The following is a 17,693-nucleotide window of genomic DNA, read 5'->3' as shown; positions in this document are numbered from 1 at the left end:
AAACAGTCAGTTAACTGTCTGTCAAATAAAGATATAAGGCTCAAAAATAATCAGATAAAATCATTGGATTTTTCAATTAAGAAAAATCACTCAGTTAGCTATTCTACAGAATAACAAAAAAAAAATGTCAAATTCAAAAATATTCAAAATTAAACTTCCGCTGTATTTTTATCAAAATTTCTTTTAAAACAGTTAAAGATTTAATATAAAGTACTTAATTCTGATTACAAATTTTAAAATTTTCTGAGAAAAAAAAATAAAATTTGGTGTATTTTTCAAAACTTTGAATTGTGGTAGCGACCCCTAGAACGTGTTTAAACTGGGCCAAATTTTACCCAATTTCTATTTAAGGCAGGAAGAACAAAATGAGAGGGTGTCCCATTAAAATTTTGAAAATTGATTTTTAAGAAGCACCCTAATGCTTAGGTATCCGAAATTTTTATTTATGAAAAAAAAACATAAAATTATCGATAAATTTACTAATGCATGCAATAATTCACAGACGAAAGCAAAATTTTGTGAAGATTTACTGTTATGCTTGAATAAGTCTTTTGTACACTGAGAGATGATTTGTCTCAATAAATATTAAAATAATTTATATTTATGTTCAAAATATATGTTCAATACTAAAATGAGTAAAATGTTTGATTTCATAAATCACCAAACTGTTAACATCGAGGAGACTTTATAAATTTAGCTATGTATCGCATACAATAAGTTCAAATGCCGATATAAACTATTAGAAGGTTAAAACAAAATGCTGAACTTTCACTAAATGCTATAATAATAAACAATTTTACCCTTTCCTAGTGATGGGAACTATCGAATCATTTGAACTAACGATAGTTAGTAACTGAATGATTTGAACTATCGAATAGTTCATTCATTCATTCATATATTCATTCGAATAAAAACTATCGAATAAACTATTGGATACAAACTATCGAATAAACTATCGAATAAAAAAACTTTTCGAACGAGAAACCCATCGTATAAAAAAAAACTATTCCAATGAAAAAGCTATCGAATAAAAAAAAACTATTCGAATGAAAAAACTATCGAATGAAAAAACTATTCGAATAAAAATAGTAACTAAATGAATGAATGATTTCAAACTATCGAATGAATGAATATTTTACAACTATCGATAGTTTGATAGTTTTTATTCGATAGTTAAATTTACTCTCGCTCCATTAAATTTAAAGTCACCATTTAAAAAGGTAAATTTAAAATTTCAATGCAATTTGATATATTTCTTATTTTTAGTGGGGATAATAAATATAATGGAGTGTTAATAAATTGGGCCAAGAACTGTCACAGCTTCTTCTGATAAACATTAACAAAATACTAAACTTTAACCCTCAAAGCCAACAACAAAGTCACTTTTTATTTAGTGCTCAACGTTAAGCATTAATTTTCTGCTTCAATTCATCACTTCAATGTTTAAAGAAGTGGACACTTTGGTAATTTAATTGCCATAATCAAGTTGTAAAACCACCTTTGACAAATTATTTATTTTGTTGAAGCCGTTGAATTTGATTTCTTATAAAAAAAAATTATAAGTTCTTTCTCTCAGTGTACATTTCCAACATAATCTGCCAAGAATAAATTTTTCTAAGAAAAACAACTCAAACTCATCTCATTGCTTATGCGTCTTTTATAAAAACAAATAAATAAATTCCATGAATTTCATTCCCATTCCACCAATATTGCAATCGGCTGGCTGCTTTGAAGTCATAAATTCAGCTTACCTCAAAAAAGCTTTTTATCATAATCAGCAAAAAATAACCAAATAAACTTATAAATGACTTAGAAAACTTAAAAACTTTGCATTGAAATGCATGTTTTGTATTGAATTAAAATTCACACCATGTGTGATTATGATGGTGTGGTGGTGAAGAATGATTTATGAGGAGGAGTAGGGGTTTTTATAGTGCTATAAAACTACAGCCAAATACAGTTTTGCATGCTTATAAAAAAAAAAGAAATAGTTATAATAACATGTATCTACATATTATATAACGCTTAAAGGCACATAAGTTAAGCATGCTCTCGCTCTCTCTATCTCTCTCTCTCTCTCTACATTTATATCTAACTATTTTTTTCCTTTTTTTTGCAAATGTAGCATGTCCTTTTTTAGTTGAACGTAGCATTTTGTGTTAATGTTTATGATTTTGGGTCTTTATTTAAATCTTTTTTTGTTTTTTGTATTTTGGCTCCCTATCCTTAAAAAAGATGTTATATTTTTTTGTACCCATTGTATATTTAAATACGAATTATACACAAAATAAGGACATTTTAGTGAAATGACTTAAATTTTTTGGTTTGAGTTTTTAGTTCTTAGTTCATTTTTTTTTTTTTTTTTAATTTTATCTGAGAAGACAAAACTCAAAATTGATTGCACATTTACAGATGAATAAAAAGAAAATAAATGGAATCCTTATTTTTTTTGAATTGGTTCTTTTTTTTTTGTAATCCTTTTTTTTAATATTTCTTTTAATTTTTTTTTTTTTTTTTTGTAACGCAACACAGTAAAAAGTATGTGTACCTACTACTATCATGATGGTTGGGTTTGGATTTTTATTTTTATTTTGTGTTTTATTTTTTCGTATCCTTCGTTTCATTGAATAGACTACAACACTGATTGGACTCCTTAAAACCGCCCGCTTGCTGCGCCTGGTGAGGGTTGCAAGAAAAATCGATCGATATTCGGAATATGGGGCAGCGGTCCTTGTGCTACTCATGGCAACGTTTGCCCTTATTGCCCATTGGTTGGCGTGCATCTGGTACGAACAATCAAGGTTTTTTTTTCTGTGTGTTTCTGTTTTTTTTTTTTGTTGATGTTGTGCATATAATTTTTATGTGGATGGATGTTTTTTTTTTGTATGTTTTTTGTGTGTTAATTTTTTTTTAGAATTTTAGTTTTTTTTTATTTTTTTTAAGTAATAAATTCCATTTTGCAGGTATGCAATAGGAAATGCGGAGAGAAGTATGCTGCCAAATAATGTTGGCTGGCTGCATTCATTAGGAAATGATATACAGGAGCCGTATTATGATAACAAAACAGGAGGTCCTTCGATAAAGGTGACTTCAATATGTGCAATTTGTAAAATTACTACTTTGTTGATATCTGTTATAAACTAAAAAAATGAAAGTCACTCTGGCGTATGAGTAACCAAAAAATAAACTACCTATCTGATATTATATTTGACAGAATTTTTTTTTATGTTTCAATTTGAATTGCTGCAGTTTTTTTACCCACTTATGTATGCAATACAATATATGACACTTGTGAATAGTGACAAATGTCAAGTTGACATAAGATTAAAATAAATAATGTCAAATTGACACGTCATATTGTTCATATATGTTTGTACCTATATATGTCAATTCCTTTGTTTTATAAAATATTTATCGATTTTTATCATGATATCGTTGCAGTCACGCTATATTACCGCACTTTATTTTACATTCACGTCGTTAACATCGGTGGGGTTTGGAAATGTAGCACCCAATACAGATGCGGAAAAAATTTTCACAATATGTGTAATGTTAGTGGGATGTAAGTATTATTATTAAATTAAAAATTATGTTTTTTTATTTTTAATAATTATTATGCAAAATAAAGCAAAAATATATGTATAAATTGAAAAAATTGATCATTTTGTTTCAAAATTACAAAATAAACTCGATTGACAGTGGTAATTGAATTGATAAACACATTTTATAAATTTTACTTTCTTTTTTTATTTTGAAACATTTAAATGATTAAATAAATTAAGATCTTTTACACATAAAACTTGCACTTGTATTTGCTGTTACACACATAATTTTGTCTTGATTCTAGTAAATCTGCTTTTGAATTCGGATACATTTTTTTTTTTAACTCTGCTGGTAGAATATTTAAAATCAGTCAAAATTATATTACGCAATAATATGTCACAATATTATTCTTACTTTTTCAAAAAAAAAAAATTTTAGCAAATCAGTTTTAATCTCTTTTTCAGCTCTAAAAAATGAAAATATTCTTATCAAAAACTGGGACTTTTTAGATGCTTTGTTAAAAATATTTCAGCCATAATAATGTGGGACATAAGCCTCACAATTAATTTGGGACTTATGTCCCACTTATGTACATCTCGTACAAATCACATTGGTCTATTAAAAATAAATCTCATACAAATTTTCTAAAAGACTATTATGCTTGTTGCTGTACGAAATCATTTCATCAAAAATCCCAAGATACAAAAATTTGTCTCAATTTCACTGAGAAAAAATCATTGAATTCACTCAGAAGTAAATTCAAATACTTTGAAGCAGAGATCAGAAATAAATCTCAACCTTTTGAAAGGTTCCTTAATAACTCTTATTTGTCGCCATTTTCAATAAAGGTCATAAAATAACCTTTATTTTTAAAAAAGAAAAATTTCGGTCAAGGTCTGAGAGAAACCTTTATTTTGTATTTTTTTATGTTTCGGTCAACCAGTGAGATTTATCGCTGAGAGAAAAAAATAAATCTCATCTGCAAATGTATTAATTCCTAGAGACATGGGAGTGGTGCCATATGAAAGCTTATATTCTCAGCTACCCGATAGTGGTATAATCGGGGTTTGGATTTTTTTTTTTTTTTTCAAAATTCCGAGAAAATCGCTTTTGAAAGTTGGGGTACATTTTTTTTTTCGAAAAATCCCCGAATCTTTTAACGCTCCTAGAAGCTAAACTGCTTGAGAGCAATTTTTGGGAGTGATGCCAAATGCTAGCTTGTGTCATGGGCCTACGCTTTCCACATTGTCAGATTTTTAAAAAATCACCTTCCATGTTAAACCGCCACATCATGCCTATTTTTTCAGAATCGGGCTTAACTCTTTTTTACCTTTAAGTTCTCCCGGTTTGAGAACGCGTGCACCTACAGGGATGGGAGTTAAACCGAAATGTAGGTTAGAGCCCCCGCTACCTTTTGGCATCAATTTTTTTTCATTTTTTTTTTCAAAATTCCGAGATATTGCCGTTTGAAGTTGGGCGGGCGAAAACGCTTCTGGAAGCTGAACGCTTTGACCTAGATATTAAAACATCGGTCTCCTGAAATATTCGAAATTGCATTGGTTGTGCTTGTCGTCCCAGTGACTCAAATCACAGTGGAAATCACATTTTCGTCTTTAGATTTTGCTTGGGTCTAAAGAACTTTGAGAGTCTATTTAGTTCATACATTAGTTAATACATAAACTAAGAAAAAACATCCTTTTCATATTTATTTTTGCAATATAAAGACATTCTTGACATATTCGACATGTTCCTTTGAATTGACCATTTTTGATTTATTTTCAGCGAAAACGGTTAAAGGTTGACCTTTTCCATTTATTTTTGTGTAAAAATCTCAACCATTGAGAGATATTTAAAAAAATAAAAAATAAATCTCACCCGATAACTTTTATTTTTGATTTTAAAAAATAAATCTCAAACCTTAATCGAAACTATTTAAAGTAATGTGGTAACTCTCAGAGAGAAACCAATTGAAAATAAAGGTTGACTGTTTTTTTCTTATCTCTGCTTTGAAGTGCTAATTGCAGCGCACCCTTTGTTGATTTATTTAAATAAAATAAGTGCATCCAGCACCAACTAATCCTTAAAAAAGTTGAATAAAAAATTAATCACATAAACTAGACTTCGTAATTCAGTCTGATTTTTCTTATGAAAATAAATAATTTGTATTTTAGAACAAAATAAAAAATTGTTTCTGTGACGGAATCATCCCTGTCAATCATTTTGTTTTTTTTTTTTTGGAATTTCGATTCAGCAAACAAACATCTTTTCCTTTGAATCGAAATGAGAAATGGCTTTAGAATATAATGTCAATCCGATCATCTTTAAAATTGATTTCGCGTATGTATATTGAAAGCAGCGAAATAAACAAATACCAATTCGAACTTAAACAACAAAATACAAACACATTATAAAAGAATCAAATCAAATTTGAATAAGAAATTGTGTTTCTTTTTGGAAAGATATTTAAAAAAAATAGTGTTTACGAGTAGGTTTCAAGACATAGAAGAAAGAAATGAAGATCAATAACGTATTCATGCAAAATTCGTTTCTGTATTTACTTTTTCTTACAATAGTCCAGCTTTGACATTGAAATTGCAATTCTCTTCTTATTTCAAACAGTTCAGTTCTTTTATGTGGTGTCCAATATAAATAAAAGATACTGATACAACTTTAATGTAATAACAAAATTGTTTACTGAAACAGAACAGAAAATTGATCTTTTGTTCATAATAACAACTTTGATTTCCAAATTCATCATAAGTGAAAAGTGATTCAACCTTGTATGTTTATCTGAACTGAATGCACCCATTCCCAATTTTATTTCGATTAAACTGAACACGTCCATCTACAATAATTGTTTTGTTTTTCCTGCAAATGTCAATAATGTTCACATTCACATTGAATTCAAAAAGAATCTGCTTTAGTAGATAGTGTTTTCTCATTCACACAAATAAACAAATGACAAGCAAATCGATCAGCCATTTTGTATTTGTTTTTGTGATGTGTGGCGGCCATTTTTGTTCTTTGTATAAAAATGGCCGCTACACACGGAAACAAATGGCAGTATACAGTGCTTTATCTAAAATGTCTGTTAATTTAAAGCTGAACGCGGATTTGAAATTTCAAATTCAGAGGAGGCAATTGTATGCAGAGATTCGACCCTCTGGTTTTTTGCAAAATTTGTCAAAAAGAATTACTGTCAGTGTGTATTTTAATTGATTAGTTTGTTAGTGATGCTTTCGAATTTAATTTTATAGAAATTTCCCATGAATTTTTGTTTTGATCAGATCCCAATTGGTTCGCATTTAAAAAAGCGTATTGTTCAGTTACTTTGCACGGCTTAAAAATAATTATATAAACTATAAGCACATTTAGCTTATTATACATTTCACAAAATTATTAAACCTTCTGATACACATCAAAAAATTATGCGTTTAAGATGAATTCATTTATTAGCAATGTGTGTCCAATTTTTTTTTTAGAATACCGCTAGAAATAAATCGCTATTTAGTACTTATTAAAAAAAAAAAATATAAAATTTCTTAATACAAAATAATTTCAGCAAAAGTTTATAAATATTAAAACTTAATGAATCTTAAGGGTAAGTACCAACTTAAGTTTTCCAGATTTGTATTAAGATAACAAAAAAAAAGTGATAGGAATTAAAGTAAATTTTTAAAAACGTAATATATTTGTATTTCAAATAATATTTGTATTACTGATTAAATGAAGAATATTTAATGAATCTATATAAAATGAACACGCCTCATTGAAAATAAGCGAAAAGATTAATCAAGATCTGTTCGGTTTACACTCAAATTGTAAACAATTAATAATAGCCCTGTTCCATTGGAGGTGGTAGTTTACTCGTGAGTAGAAATCTAGTACAACAACTACACATTCCTATCTCCTCGAGTAGAAGATTCTGTGTTATTTGTAGTACTAGATCTACTCATGAGTAAACTACCACCTCCAATGGAACGGGGCTAATAAAAAAACAATATAGAATTTAAAAAAAAAATCAACTTTAAATCAAAGTAAAAACCATATAATTTGAGTCTGAATTTGAATATAATTGAATCGAAGTGGTGTAACTGGTACACATGAACAAAAATGCAATTTTCACAACAATGTGAACATTACTAAATGAACTCCAATGAACAGAATAAAGCTGAACTTTTGCAAATTATTATTAAAAAGAATAGATTCACAGTGATAATATTTTTCTAATTTACATACAAATAAATATTTTGACTAAAATTCTGATAAACAGGGAACAATTTTCTGAGAAAGTATTAAAGTTCGTTAGTACTAAACAAACGGATCTAGGTTAATTGAAACAATTATAACCCGTTCCATTAGACGTAATAAACTACTCATGAGAAGAAAATTTAGTACAATCACTACTAAAAATACTCATACTCGAGTAGATGAACACTGCATTGATTTCATTGAAAATCCGTGCAATTGGAAATTGCTATAGTGAAGCACTAGTTTTTCTAGTAATTTACCAACTCTGAAAGAAACAAGGCTAAAAATGTTGGTACTATTAAAACTGTTTTATTGACCTTCCGCTTTGAAAGTAGGGGATTACATTCGATGATTTGTTGTTGTTGTAATACCGTGGGAATTCATTCCACAAATTGAACGAAAACTTCGTTCCTGGTGGTAGACTACTAACGAGAAGAAATCTAGTACAACAACAACTGTTCATTGTAGTACTACGAGTATATCTACAAATTATGAACGCATGGTCAACCTCCAAAGAAACGCGGCTAAAAAAGCAAAATTGTTATTGGAATCTTCGAATCTAAATCGGGACAAACCAAAATAATGGCTGAGTTCATACATACATTACTTACTAATTTTTTTCTACACTACTCCTTAACTGAAATGCATTAGATAGATTTATGCTGCAAAGGTAGTTCTGCTATAAGGAACTCAACCAGTTTTTAAATAATGTTTTTGTTGACTTATGAAGTCATTGTTATTTAGTTTTAGTTAATTTTTGTTAAACTTAACAAAATTGTTAAGTGGCGGTTTGTTTGACTAATTTGCTGTCCACTTTTTAAAAATATTGTAGTAGATTATTGTAAACTTTTTACCGCCTTATTAGTTTTATACATTAAGATAATATTCTTTAAAGTTTTCAGTTACTCGTAAAATAAAAACTTAAAATAAAATGGAAACAAACAACATCAAAAATATATTTACTCGGTTGTAATATAAAAGAATGTTCTCTAGTACATTCGCATTTATCGACAAGTAAAAACTACTTTTACCAACAACACTCTAAGAAGCTATTCAATTACCACTGGTATAACGTGTCTCATCCATTCATCACCATTAAAAACAAAACAAAAAAATCAAAACAATAAATCCATCATCTCTCTTCTTCGATTCAAAATTCTTACTTTTCTGTTTGCTTGCAGCCCTCATGTACGCCAGCATATTCGGTAATGTATCGGCGATCATCCAAAGGCTCTACTCTGGTACCGCCAGGTATCATACCCAAATGCTACGCGTACGAGAATTCATTCGATTTCATCAGGTAAGTTCGGATCAGCTCCGCTGATCGGTGATCATCTCTCTGTCTCTCTCTCTCTGTCTCTACTCTACTGACTAGTAACGTGGTTCAAATAAAACACGACTAAATTAAAATTTAACTTTATATAAACGGACTTTTGAAAAATCAAAAAAAAAAAAACGTGCGTGGCGCTAATGTCTGCCGAGTATCTTTTTAATTTTTACAATTTTTACTTTTTTTGTTTTTCAAATTTCATTCTATCATCCTTATTGATTTTAAACAAAAGACAATGCTTGACAAAACCCCTTAATTGGGTTTTTTTCTTTAATTTTTTTCTTAAAAGAAAATTTAACCAAAAACACAATTCTTTTTCAAAATTTAATTTTGAAAAAAAAAAGAAAAACTACATCATTTTGTTTATACGTTCTTTTTCGTTTTTTATTATTATCTATCCTTCTGCGTGCTCTGTTTTTAACACACACAGATACCAAATCCATTAAGACAACGTTTAGAAGAATATTTTCAACACGCCTGGACGTATACCAATGGAATCGATATGAATTCTGTATTGAAAGGATTTCCTGAATGCTTGCAAGCTGACATTTGTCTGCATTTGAATCGTAACTTGCTGACAAGTTGTCCAGCTTTCGAAGGAGCCAGTCCTGGTTGTTTGAGGTAAGAAACAATACAAACAAAAAAAAAAAAAAACAACTTGAAAAAAATACAAACAAACAATCTCAAACTCAAATCCTTAAAATCTATAGATTTGAATACGTTTGAGTACGAGTAAACCTAGATGGCGCTAGCATTTTGACATTTATAAAAATGCGCCAAAGTAGTTTTGTTTGATTTCTGTTTGAAAGACTTTTGGTCAAGTTGAGGCTGTGAAAGCCTTTTTGCTGAGACTTGAAAGTTTTTGTAAAGCAACTTATGAAATTACAGCCATTTACTTGTACTCGTACTGTAACGGTCCAAATCTAACTATCCCCGAAATCACAATAAATTGAGTCTTCTGAACTCATAAGAACTGTGTATATTTTGAACGAAATCTGCCTATGTGGTCCGCTATAAAAATGATGAATGGATGAATTTTAAAAGGGTTAATTGGCGTGTACATAAAAGATATACAAAAGATCGGATAAAGCACTCTTAAAAATGGAAAAAAAGTCATATTTCATTTATCATGTCAAACAGTACCATAGCTTCCCATGATTAAATAATGGTTTTCCGAATGATATAATATTGTTCTAGTACAAATATCTAGATTTTACAAAAAAGTAAATCCATGTTTCTCTATATTCTAAATGTGACAAAGCTTATAAATTAAAGCAGTTGATGTCAAAAATGAGCATTACAAATGAACGCGTCTAATACCCTTCAAGCAAACGAGTCCGACCTAGGTCCGAATCGGCTCCGAAGTGAGTCCGACCTCAACTACGAAAGGGGTCCCACGGCGGCCCAAATTAGTATGTAAATTAGAATCACCGCGGAGCCGATTGTGATTGTATTTTCATCACGATTTCTCCTTCGACTTTGTGTTCATACACAAAAAGTTGCAAATGTGTGAGTGCAACCTCGTTTTTTGCGTTTTGAGGTCGGAGTGTCTTTTCTGAGTTCGGTTTTCTTGCTTGAAGGGTAAATTCACTTGATGCCTCAACCGGAATAGAGCTGTTCGAACCAACGCAACGTCATTTTCTTTTTATACGTTCAACAAATTCATTGACAGCAGTGTTGTCAAAATTAGATCTGTTCGATGATAATTTTTCAAATCTGTAATGCGGACAGTGTCAGAACCAAAAACTATGCAATGATTTTGCTCTCTGACGTTAATAATAATATAATCAATGAAAAGAAAATTTTAGAAGCCACATAATCAATGATTCATTTTTGTGTGGCATCTATAAATCTCATAAAAGAATTGTAAATAATGTAAATAGTAAATTGTAAAATGATTGAATAGTAGGTATAAAATATTAGTAAATCATTTATTAGAATTAAATTTTAATCTTAGAGATGTTGTAAAAATAAGCACTATACTATACAAATTGTGGTACTGCATTAGTCTATAACTTCATTCATTTAATCTTATATGTAATATTAAGAGCATTTTGCGAGTGCAAATATTTAAACTGTGGTTGGGCAAACAATTTTTTTGGAATTAGGGGTAGGTATCTATATTAGGCCTAGTTTAGTTTTAAGATTTATGTGCCCGTCTAATTTTTCAAAATCTGTGAATTAAAATGTTAACCTAGGTTGAACCAGGTTTAAGCGTTCCTAAAAAAAACCGAGTAAATATAAGAAATTATCAAAAAGTTGAAGCTAAGTAAAGGTGCACAGTCGAAAAAGTGGCAAGTGTCCGATATTGTAACTAAGTGACACTTCCTGTACAAATATTAGAACAGCCTGAACGATCCTAAACTTAAACTGCGAAATTGGTCCCAGGTGAGACTATTGGAAAATGAATTGCCATACCTATTCTTTTACGTTGAGTGTCAATGAAATTCGAACCGTCATTACCTTGTCAGCCATGTACTAATAGTCTAAGATCCCACCGCTCGATTTTGCAGGTAGATATGTTTTTTTTTATGAAATGTACATCATATTAAAGGAAATTATGCAAAGATTACAAAAAAAAACAGGGTTGCCTGTTCTCGGCTTGCCGCAACCCTAGGGTTGCCAGGTGAATATCGCAGCCATCTGTTTTTTTGAAAATTCTAATATTAGATTAAAGTTCTATTATTCCTTTTTGAAATAAGCTAGGGTTGCCATTTAATATGTTGCCGCATGCAGGAGTTGCCAGGCCTTGAATTTAAAATTCCCAAAAATGACTAAAAATAAAAAAAAATTATTTAAAATCAACGGCAACACTTACAGTTATAAATACTAACTTTTTTAAAAGCTAGAATATCACTCTTAGCCCCGACTATCAGAAGAATAAATGTCAATATAAAAAAAAAACTTTTGTTGGTAGAAACTAGAAATAAGCCTTAACTGGGGTTTATCTGGCTCTTAATCATAAATAAATGAAGGTTTTTGAAATACTTGGTTTTAAAGTCAAAATTTTGAGAAAACAAAATTTTAAAAACACATTCACTGATAAATTTTTCAATGTTTTGAATTTAAATAAAAAATGTGCTGGTAAAATTAACTGACCCTATTGAACTTTTACCAAATAGTGAAAACCGTATGATTCTATGTCTTCTATAGTTTTTGAGAAAATTGAAAAATAGACAAACTACTTTCCTTTCAGAATTTAATTTTTCGGCTTTGTAAGAGGGTTGGGCAGTTCACATTTCACAAAAGAAAGACTTTCTAACGGCACACCCGTGAAAGCACAATATTTAGAATACTTTTAATAATAAAACAATGAAAAAAAATTAATATACCTACCTACTAAGCGTAAATGTATTAAAAAACTTTACTTAGTGAATAGTTAAATAAATAAGAGCGAAAACATACAAAAATCTACCAAAACGCTTCCATGGATTTCAGTTTCTCAAAACTCAGTTTGTTACAAAGTCAAATATTTGTATGAATATTTTACTATTTCATATTCATGGTAAAGTATTAACTGTCAAAAAGAGCTTTGGGCACGGTCAATGAATATAAAATAAATTCACTTAAATTCCGAAAATTATTAAAACTGCAATTCTCGGAATGAAAAAATTACAAACGTTAAGAATTTCTCTTTAAATAAAATTATTGTTTAGTTTTTAAATATGCTTTTTTGTAAATGTTTTCCCGAATTCAATTCAAATTCTTAATGCAGATGGTACTTCCTCTTTATATAAGGTACTTCTTGTGGAGAATTAATTTTTGTTGATGTTTTTTATTATTTATGAAGAAATGGTTCATTATTATATGTTGTAATGTCCAATTCCTTACTTTGAGAAATGGGAATGAGAATCACATCACCTCAAGAAAAGCCAATTCAAATCTTTCTAATCTTTAATCTACAACCGTGAAAACCCGTTAATGTTGCCTGCGTTTAGTTTTTGCTTATTTTTCTAAAAAGATTCAAAATTGTGGTTGAATTGTCATATTAATCTTTTCTATTAACTATTCTTGTCTTTTTTTTTTCCTTTCAATTTCAAATCGTTTACATTTTCACTTTACAAAATCACGAAACAATCTAACTTTCAGTTTTGTAAAAACAACAGACGACACGATATTGAACACGATTTTAAATGTATTCAATGGACCAATGTTTAAAATGTTCCAGAAACGACTTTTCGAAAAAAAAAACCTTTTAAAAGGAACTTTTTTGCAGTTGAAGTTTTTTTTTTATTATTTCTATTGAAAGAGTAAAAGTAGGTTTTGAACTTTGTGTGCATAAATGAACCTGATTTATTAACCTTGGCCACACACAAGTGTATCGATCGAAAAATCATTCAGCTAAAATACTTGCATAATATAGTACTCACACTCATGTCAAAAGCATGGATGTATAAAATGGAAAATTAACAAAAGGTTGGTTTTCAAATACATTTTTAATTTTAAGATAACCAGAGAAGAAAACTGAACTATTTTTCGAATATAGAGATGTTCTGGTGGTGTATTCATTCTGGATGAATATACTTTCCATATTCATCAATCATTATACTTTACTAGCCACTATGAGGTGAACCTGATTCATATCCAATAGTATCGGAAAGTTGTTCGAATATTGTTCTCGTATGCAGAATTTTTACGTGAGTGAACTCACTCAATACAAATCTCGTCTGGATATCAAATGATGTACATTTTGTTTAAATTTGTTTGTTAAAACCACTCTACCACCATTTATCTAATGTTCTTTCAAAATACAGTTGAAGGTTCATCTTTTCCAGATTGATTGATAAAACATTTTGTTAAACACAGTAAAATGAAAAAAAAAAAAAAAATAAAATGCACGACTGGGTCGCACGAACTTTCTCTTAGAGTTCGAGTTGATTAAATTTTTAAGACTTTTTATATAGCAATTTGGAAAATGTAGGTATATAAAAACAAAACAAAAATAAATTGAGAAAAAATATAAAATTAGTTTATTAAAAAAATAAAACAAAATCTGAAATCAAATTGCCCTCGTTAGAGCCGTTTTTTTAAAAAACTAATTTTTTATAAATAAATTTTTGGAAAAAAAGTTTTAAAATAAAATTGGTATGCAATTTTGTATAAATCACTAATGAACACCTAAAAACAAAATTTCAAAACAATTTCAATGTCCCGTTTTCGAAAATTTGATTTTTGAAAAAAAATTCAAAATTTTTTTAAAAATCCAAAAATTATTTTTTTCGAAATTTTATTTTTGGCTTATATTAAAATTATATATCAAGTTATACCCCCCTCCCATAGTAAAAAATTATTGTATTGAACTCCTCTACAAAAAACCGTTATCAAATCCTGGCTCCTAGTTATCGAACTACGTGCCAAAAAAACATTTTTGTTCGATGCCCAAACGTTCGAATTTCTGTGCCAGGGTTGAAATCGTAAAATTTTGAACTGATTTTCATAAAAAAATACCTTGTTTTATTTGGAAATAAATATTATTTAAGAATATATTTTCAAAACAGCATGTTGTTTTGAAAACATATACTTTAAATTGATGTCGAATTTGGGAAAATGACAAAAACAGAATTTTGGAATTTTTGAACTTTGACAGCTTATAAATTCTAGGTGGTTAACTGAATCACATGTTTTATACATTTTTGAAGAGGTATAATGACCTTCTATCAGAAACTATAAAAAAATAAAAAATGGGTAAAAATTTGACGAAGCTAGATTTTTGTTCAATGGGTGAAGGTCCAAAAAACCGTTTTTTGCCCCTAACTCCAGATTTTGGGGGTGTTAGGGACTTTTTAAATACCGTTTCGTAATCAGAGCGACTAGCTCTACAAAATGTGATAAGTCTCCGCCCGCGTATATTTTAAAATCTGATTTCTGTAACACAGTTTAATTAAGGTTAACACCAAAGAAGGCATGTTTTCGTGAATTTTTTTTATGAGTAAAATCTTCTTAAAAACCAATAAAAAACATCTTTTAAGCAAAATAAAGTGTTTATCCAATGATTTTATTGTTTTTTTGTAGGAAATTGCATAAAAAAAAATTTAAAAAACTGAACAAAAGATATTACGTTTTGAAAAAACATCTGACAAAAACTGTCAACTGTCAACTTCTGTTGACAATAAAACCGATTTCTATCTTAAAATATGGAATCGCAATAATCACAAACATATGCTATATTTTCATCCGTTCCCAACTTTTATTACAAATAAAAAAAAAGTTAAAACTTTTAAATATTTTATTTAAAAAAGTACAAAAAAAAATACCTCACAACATGTTTCTGGACAATCAGAAATCAAAATTCATTCATTTGACAAGGTACATATCTAACACTGGGTGGGTTTTTTTGGAATTTTTAAGAGAAAAACCAAAACCACTCGTTGTTATTGTAAAATAAAAATTACTAACAAATTTGAAAAAACTTTCCAACGTATTGTATAGAAAAAGTGTTTAAAGTTTAAAAAGAATCAGTGCATTAGTTTTGAAGCTACGGCTTTGAAAAGTGAGCTGTGGAAAACACGCTTTTAAGTTTAAAATTTTGGTATAAAACGTTCATAAGTGAAGTATAAGAAAAATCATAAATTCGTCATATTCATAATTTAAAAAAAGTTAAATCCTAAAAAGTCCGTTAACATGCAACATATATAAGTTTGGGGATGGTAAAACTGTGCATATTTTACCCAGATATATTTGAGACCTTAACCTTTGAGAAATAGTACGGAGTCAAATTTACATCTCGTCTAAAGTTCGAGTTTGATGGTAGGTTCAGTCTCAAATTCTTATATTTTCCTAAAATAATTTCAATCTTGTATCTAATTTATCGAATATTAAAGCATAATTCTTTTCCCTTAATTATTAACCCTCTTTCGGCACACGAGTGCGAATTTGGCAGGACAAAAATGAAAAGTGGTCACAGAAAAGTGTCTTTATAAAGGTGAAAATACTTTTTTTTTGGAATTGTGAATACAGTATTCGAATTCCTCGGAAAATTCTACATCAATTTCATATATGATTCTCCATAAAATAGTGAAACCGAAAAAAGTTCTAGCGCCATGAAAAAGTATAAACCAAATTCGCAAAAAAATAGGTGTGTCTACAGAGGGTTAAATGTCATTTATTTGTTAAGCAACCTAAGGCCTAGTTTCATAGCAAACACTTAAGTTAAGAGACGGTAATTCTTAATTCTTGATATGAGAAGTGTTACTAAAGTTTTCAATATCGGTCAATTTCCAAGTGCCACTCGATTTAGAAACTGATAGCCCTCATATTCAGAAAAACTCTTTAAAAAATGTTTTTTTTAGCAACTAAAAAAAATTTTTATTTTATCGATTGTATTCGAGTTTCACTGAATTTTGCGTTTGCACGATTACAATGTTTGCCCAGCGACGATTGATTTAAATATAAAAAAAATAAAAAAGTACGTATACGCCACAGTGGACATGTTAAATCATATTTATACTAAGATTTTTGTATAATTTTAAAACTCAGGATAGTTAATTTATTTAAAGCTTTAAAAAATTTTGTTAAACATATCAATGGAGGTGCCAAAAAGTGTAAATCTCTTATATCAATGCACTGCAGATTGGCCTTTCTTGAGCAACACCATCGAGCAGTTTTTACCAATTTTCCGCTACATCATCTATATTACGTATGCGTAAATATAATAACATAAATCTGAGACATTTTTCAAACTGAAAAACGTCCATGTTCCAACCAAAGATATGTACATGTACACATGTACAAAATGCATATCAAACTTGCGGCCCGCGGGCCGCATGAGGCCCACAACGAGTAATTTTGCGGCCCTCGACATTTTTGATAATTTTGAGCTTAAGGCCTGGTACACAGATCCGAGCTAAATTTTAGGTCCCATAAGATGCTCAGGTAAATTTTAGGTCGGCTTAATTTTCTCGATAGTTTGTATGTGAGCTTTATTATAAGTTTGTTTTGAACAATTAAAATTCGAAATGTTCTATAATTTATCTCGATCTGCGTACCAAAATTAAGGTTATAATTTATATTTTCTGTTCAACGCACATTCACTTCTTTTTTTAATGAACAAATAAATATGGAATGTGCCTGAAAACAAAATTATAAATTTACCTGTAAGACCTCGTGAATTAGGAAGCGAATGTTCTGATTTAACCCAACGGTCGGTTAAATCATGAATGCCCTAGGATGGCATTCTTTTTTTTTTCATAAAAATAGAATAATTGTCGAATGAAATGGAAATAAAGTCATGCGATTTTTAGTGTAACTCCGAAGTAAGTTCCAAATTTCTAAAAAGTGGATAATATGACTGAAGTTCATAAGTCTTTTTCAGTCAGATTTGGGACAGTTTAAAACCGCCTTATAAAATCGTGAACGTAGCCACAGTTTTAAAATTTTTATTCTTTTTTTAACAATAATATCACAATCCAAAATCCATGTTTGTCTTTTATTGATAAATTGGAATCAATATATTAAATACTCTTTTTTACATTTTGGATGAGTGCTTTATCTGATTTATAAAGGAAGAAAACGAAGAACAAATATCAAAACTACCTGCCATTGTGTATAAAGCTTAAACAAATGCTCACAC

The 17,693-nt window shown here is 29.3% G+C and overlaps 1 protein-coding gene across 9 annotated transcripts in view; it reads left to right on the top strand.

Annotated features, from left to right (window-relative positions):
* The window catches only part of LOC129921327 (potassium voltage-gated channel subfamily H member 2), a 333,339-nt gene that overhangs the window by 288,416 nt on the left and 27,230 nt on the right, over window positions 1-17,693 (top strand). For all 9 annotated transcript variants that reach the window (XM_056003120.1, XM_056003123.1, XM_056003119.1 and 6 more), the window contains 5 exons: window positions 2,632-2,786; window positions 2,964-3,084; window positions 3,442-3,562; window positions 8,976-9,094; window positions 9,555-9,745. In XM_056003120.1, the coding sequence (XP_055859095.1) occupies window positions 2,632-2,786; window positions 2,964-3,084; window positions 3,442-3,562; window positions 8,976-9,094; window positions 9,555-9,745 (707 nt within the window). The remainder of the gene's footprint in view (window positions 1-2,631; window positions 2,787-2,963; window positions 3,085-3,441; window positions 3,563-8,975; window positions 9,095-9,554; window positions 9,746-17,693) is intronic.

This window comes from Episyrphus balteatus, chromosome 1 (genome assembly GCF_945859705.1).
Source record: "Episyrphus balteatus chromosome 1, idEpiBalt1.1, whole genome shotgun sequence".
Taxonomy (NCBI): Eukaryota; Metazoa; Arthropoda; class Insecta; order Diptera; family Syrphidae; genus Episyrphus; species Episyrphus balteatus.
The sequence above is the reverse complement of the archived record's forward strand: the minus strand, read 5'-3'. Positions and strand labels throughout refer to the sequence as shown.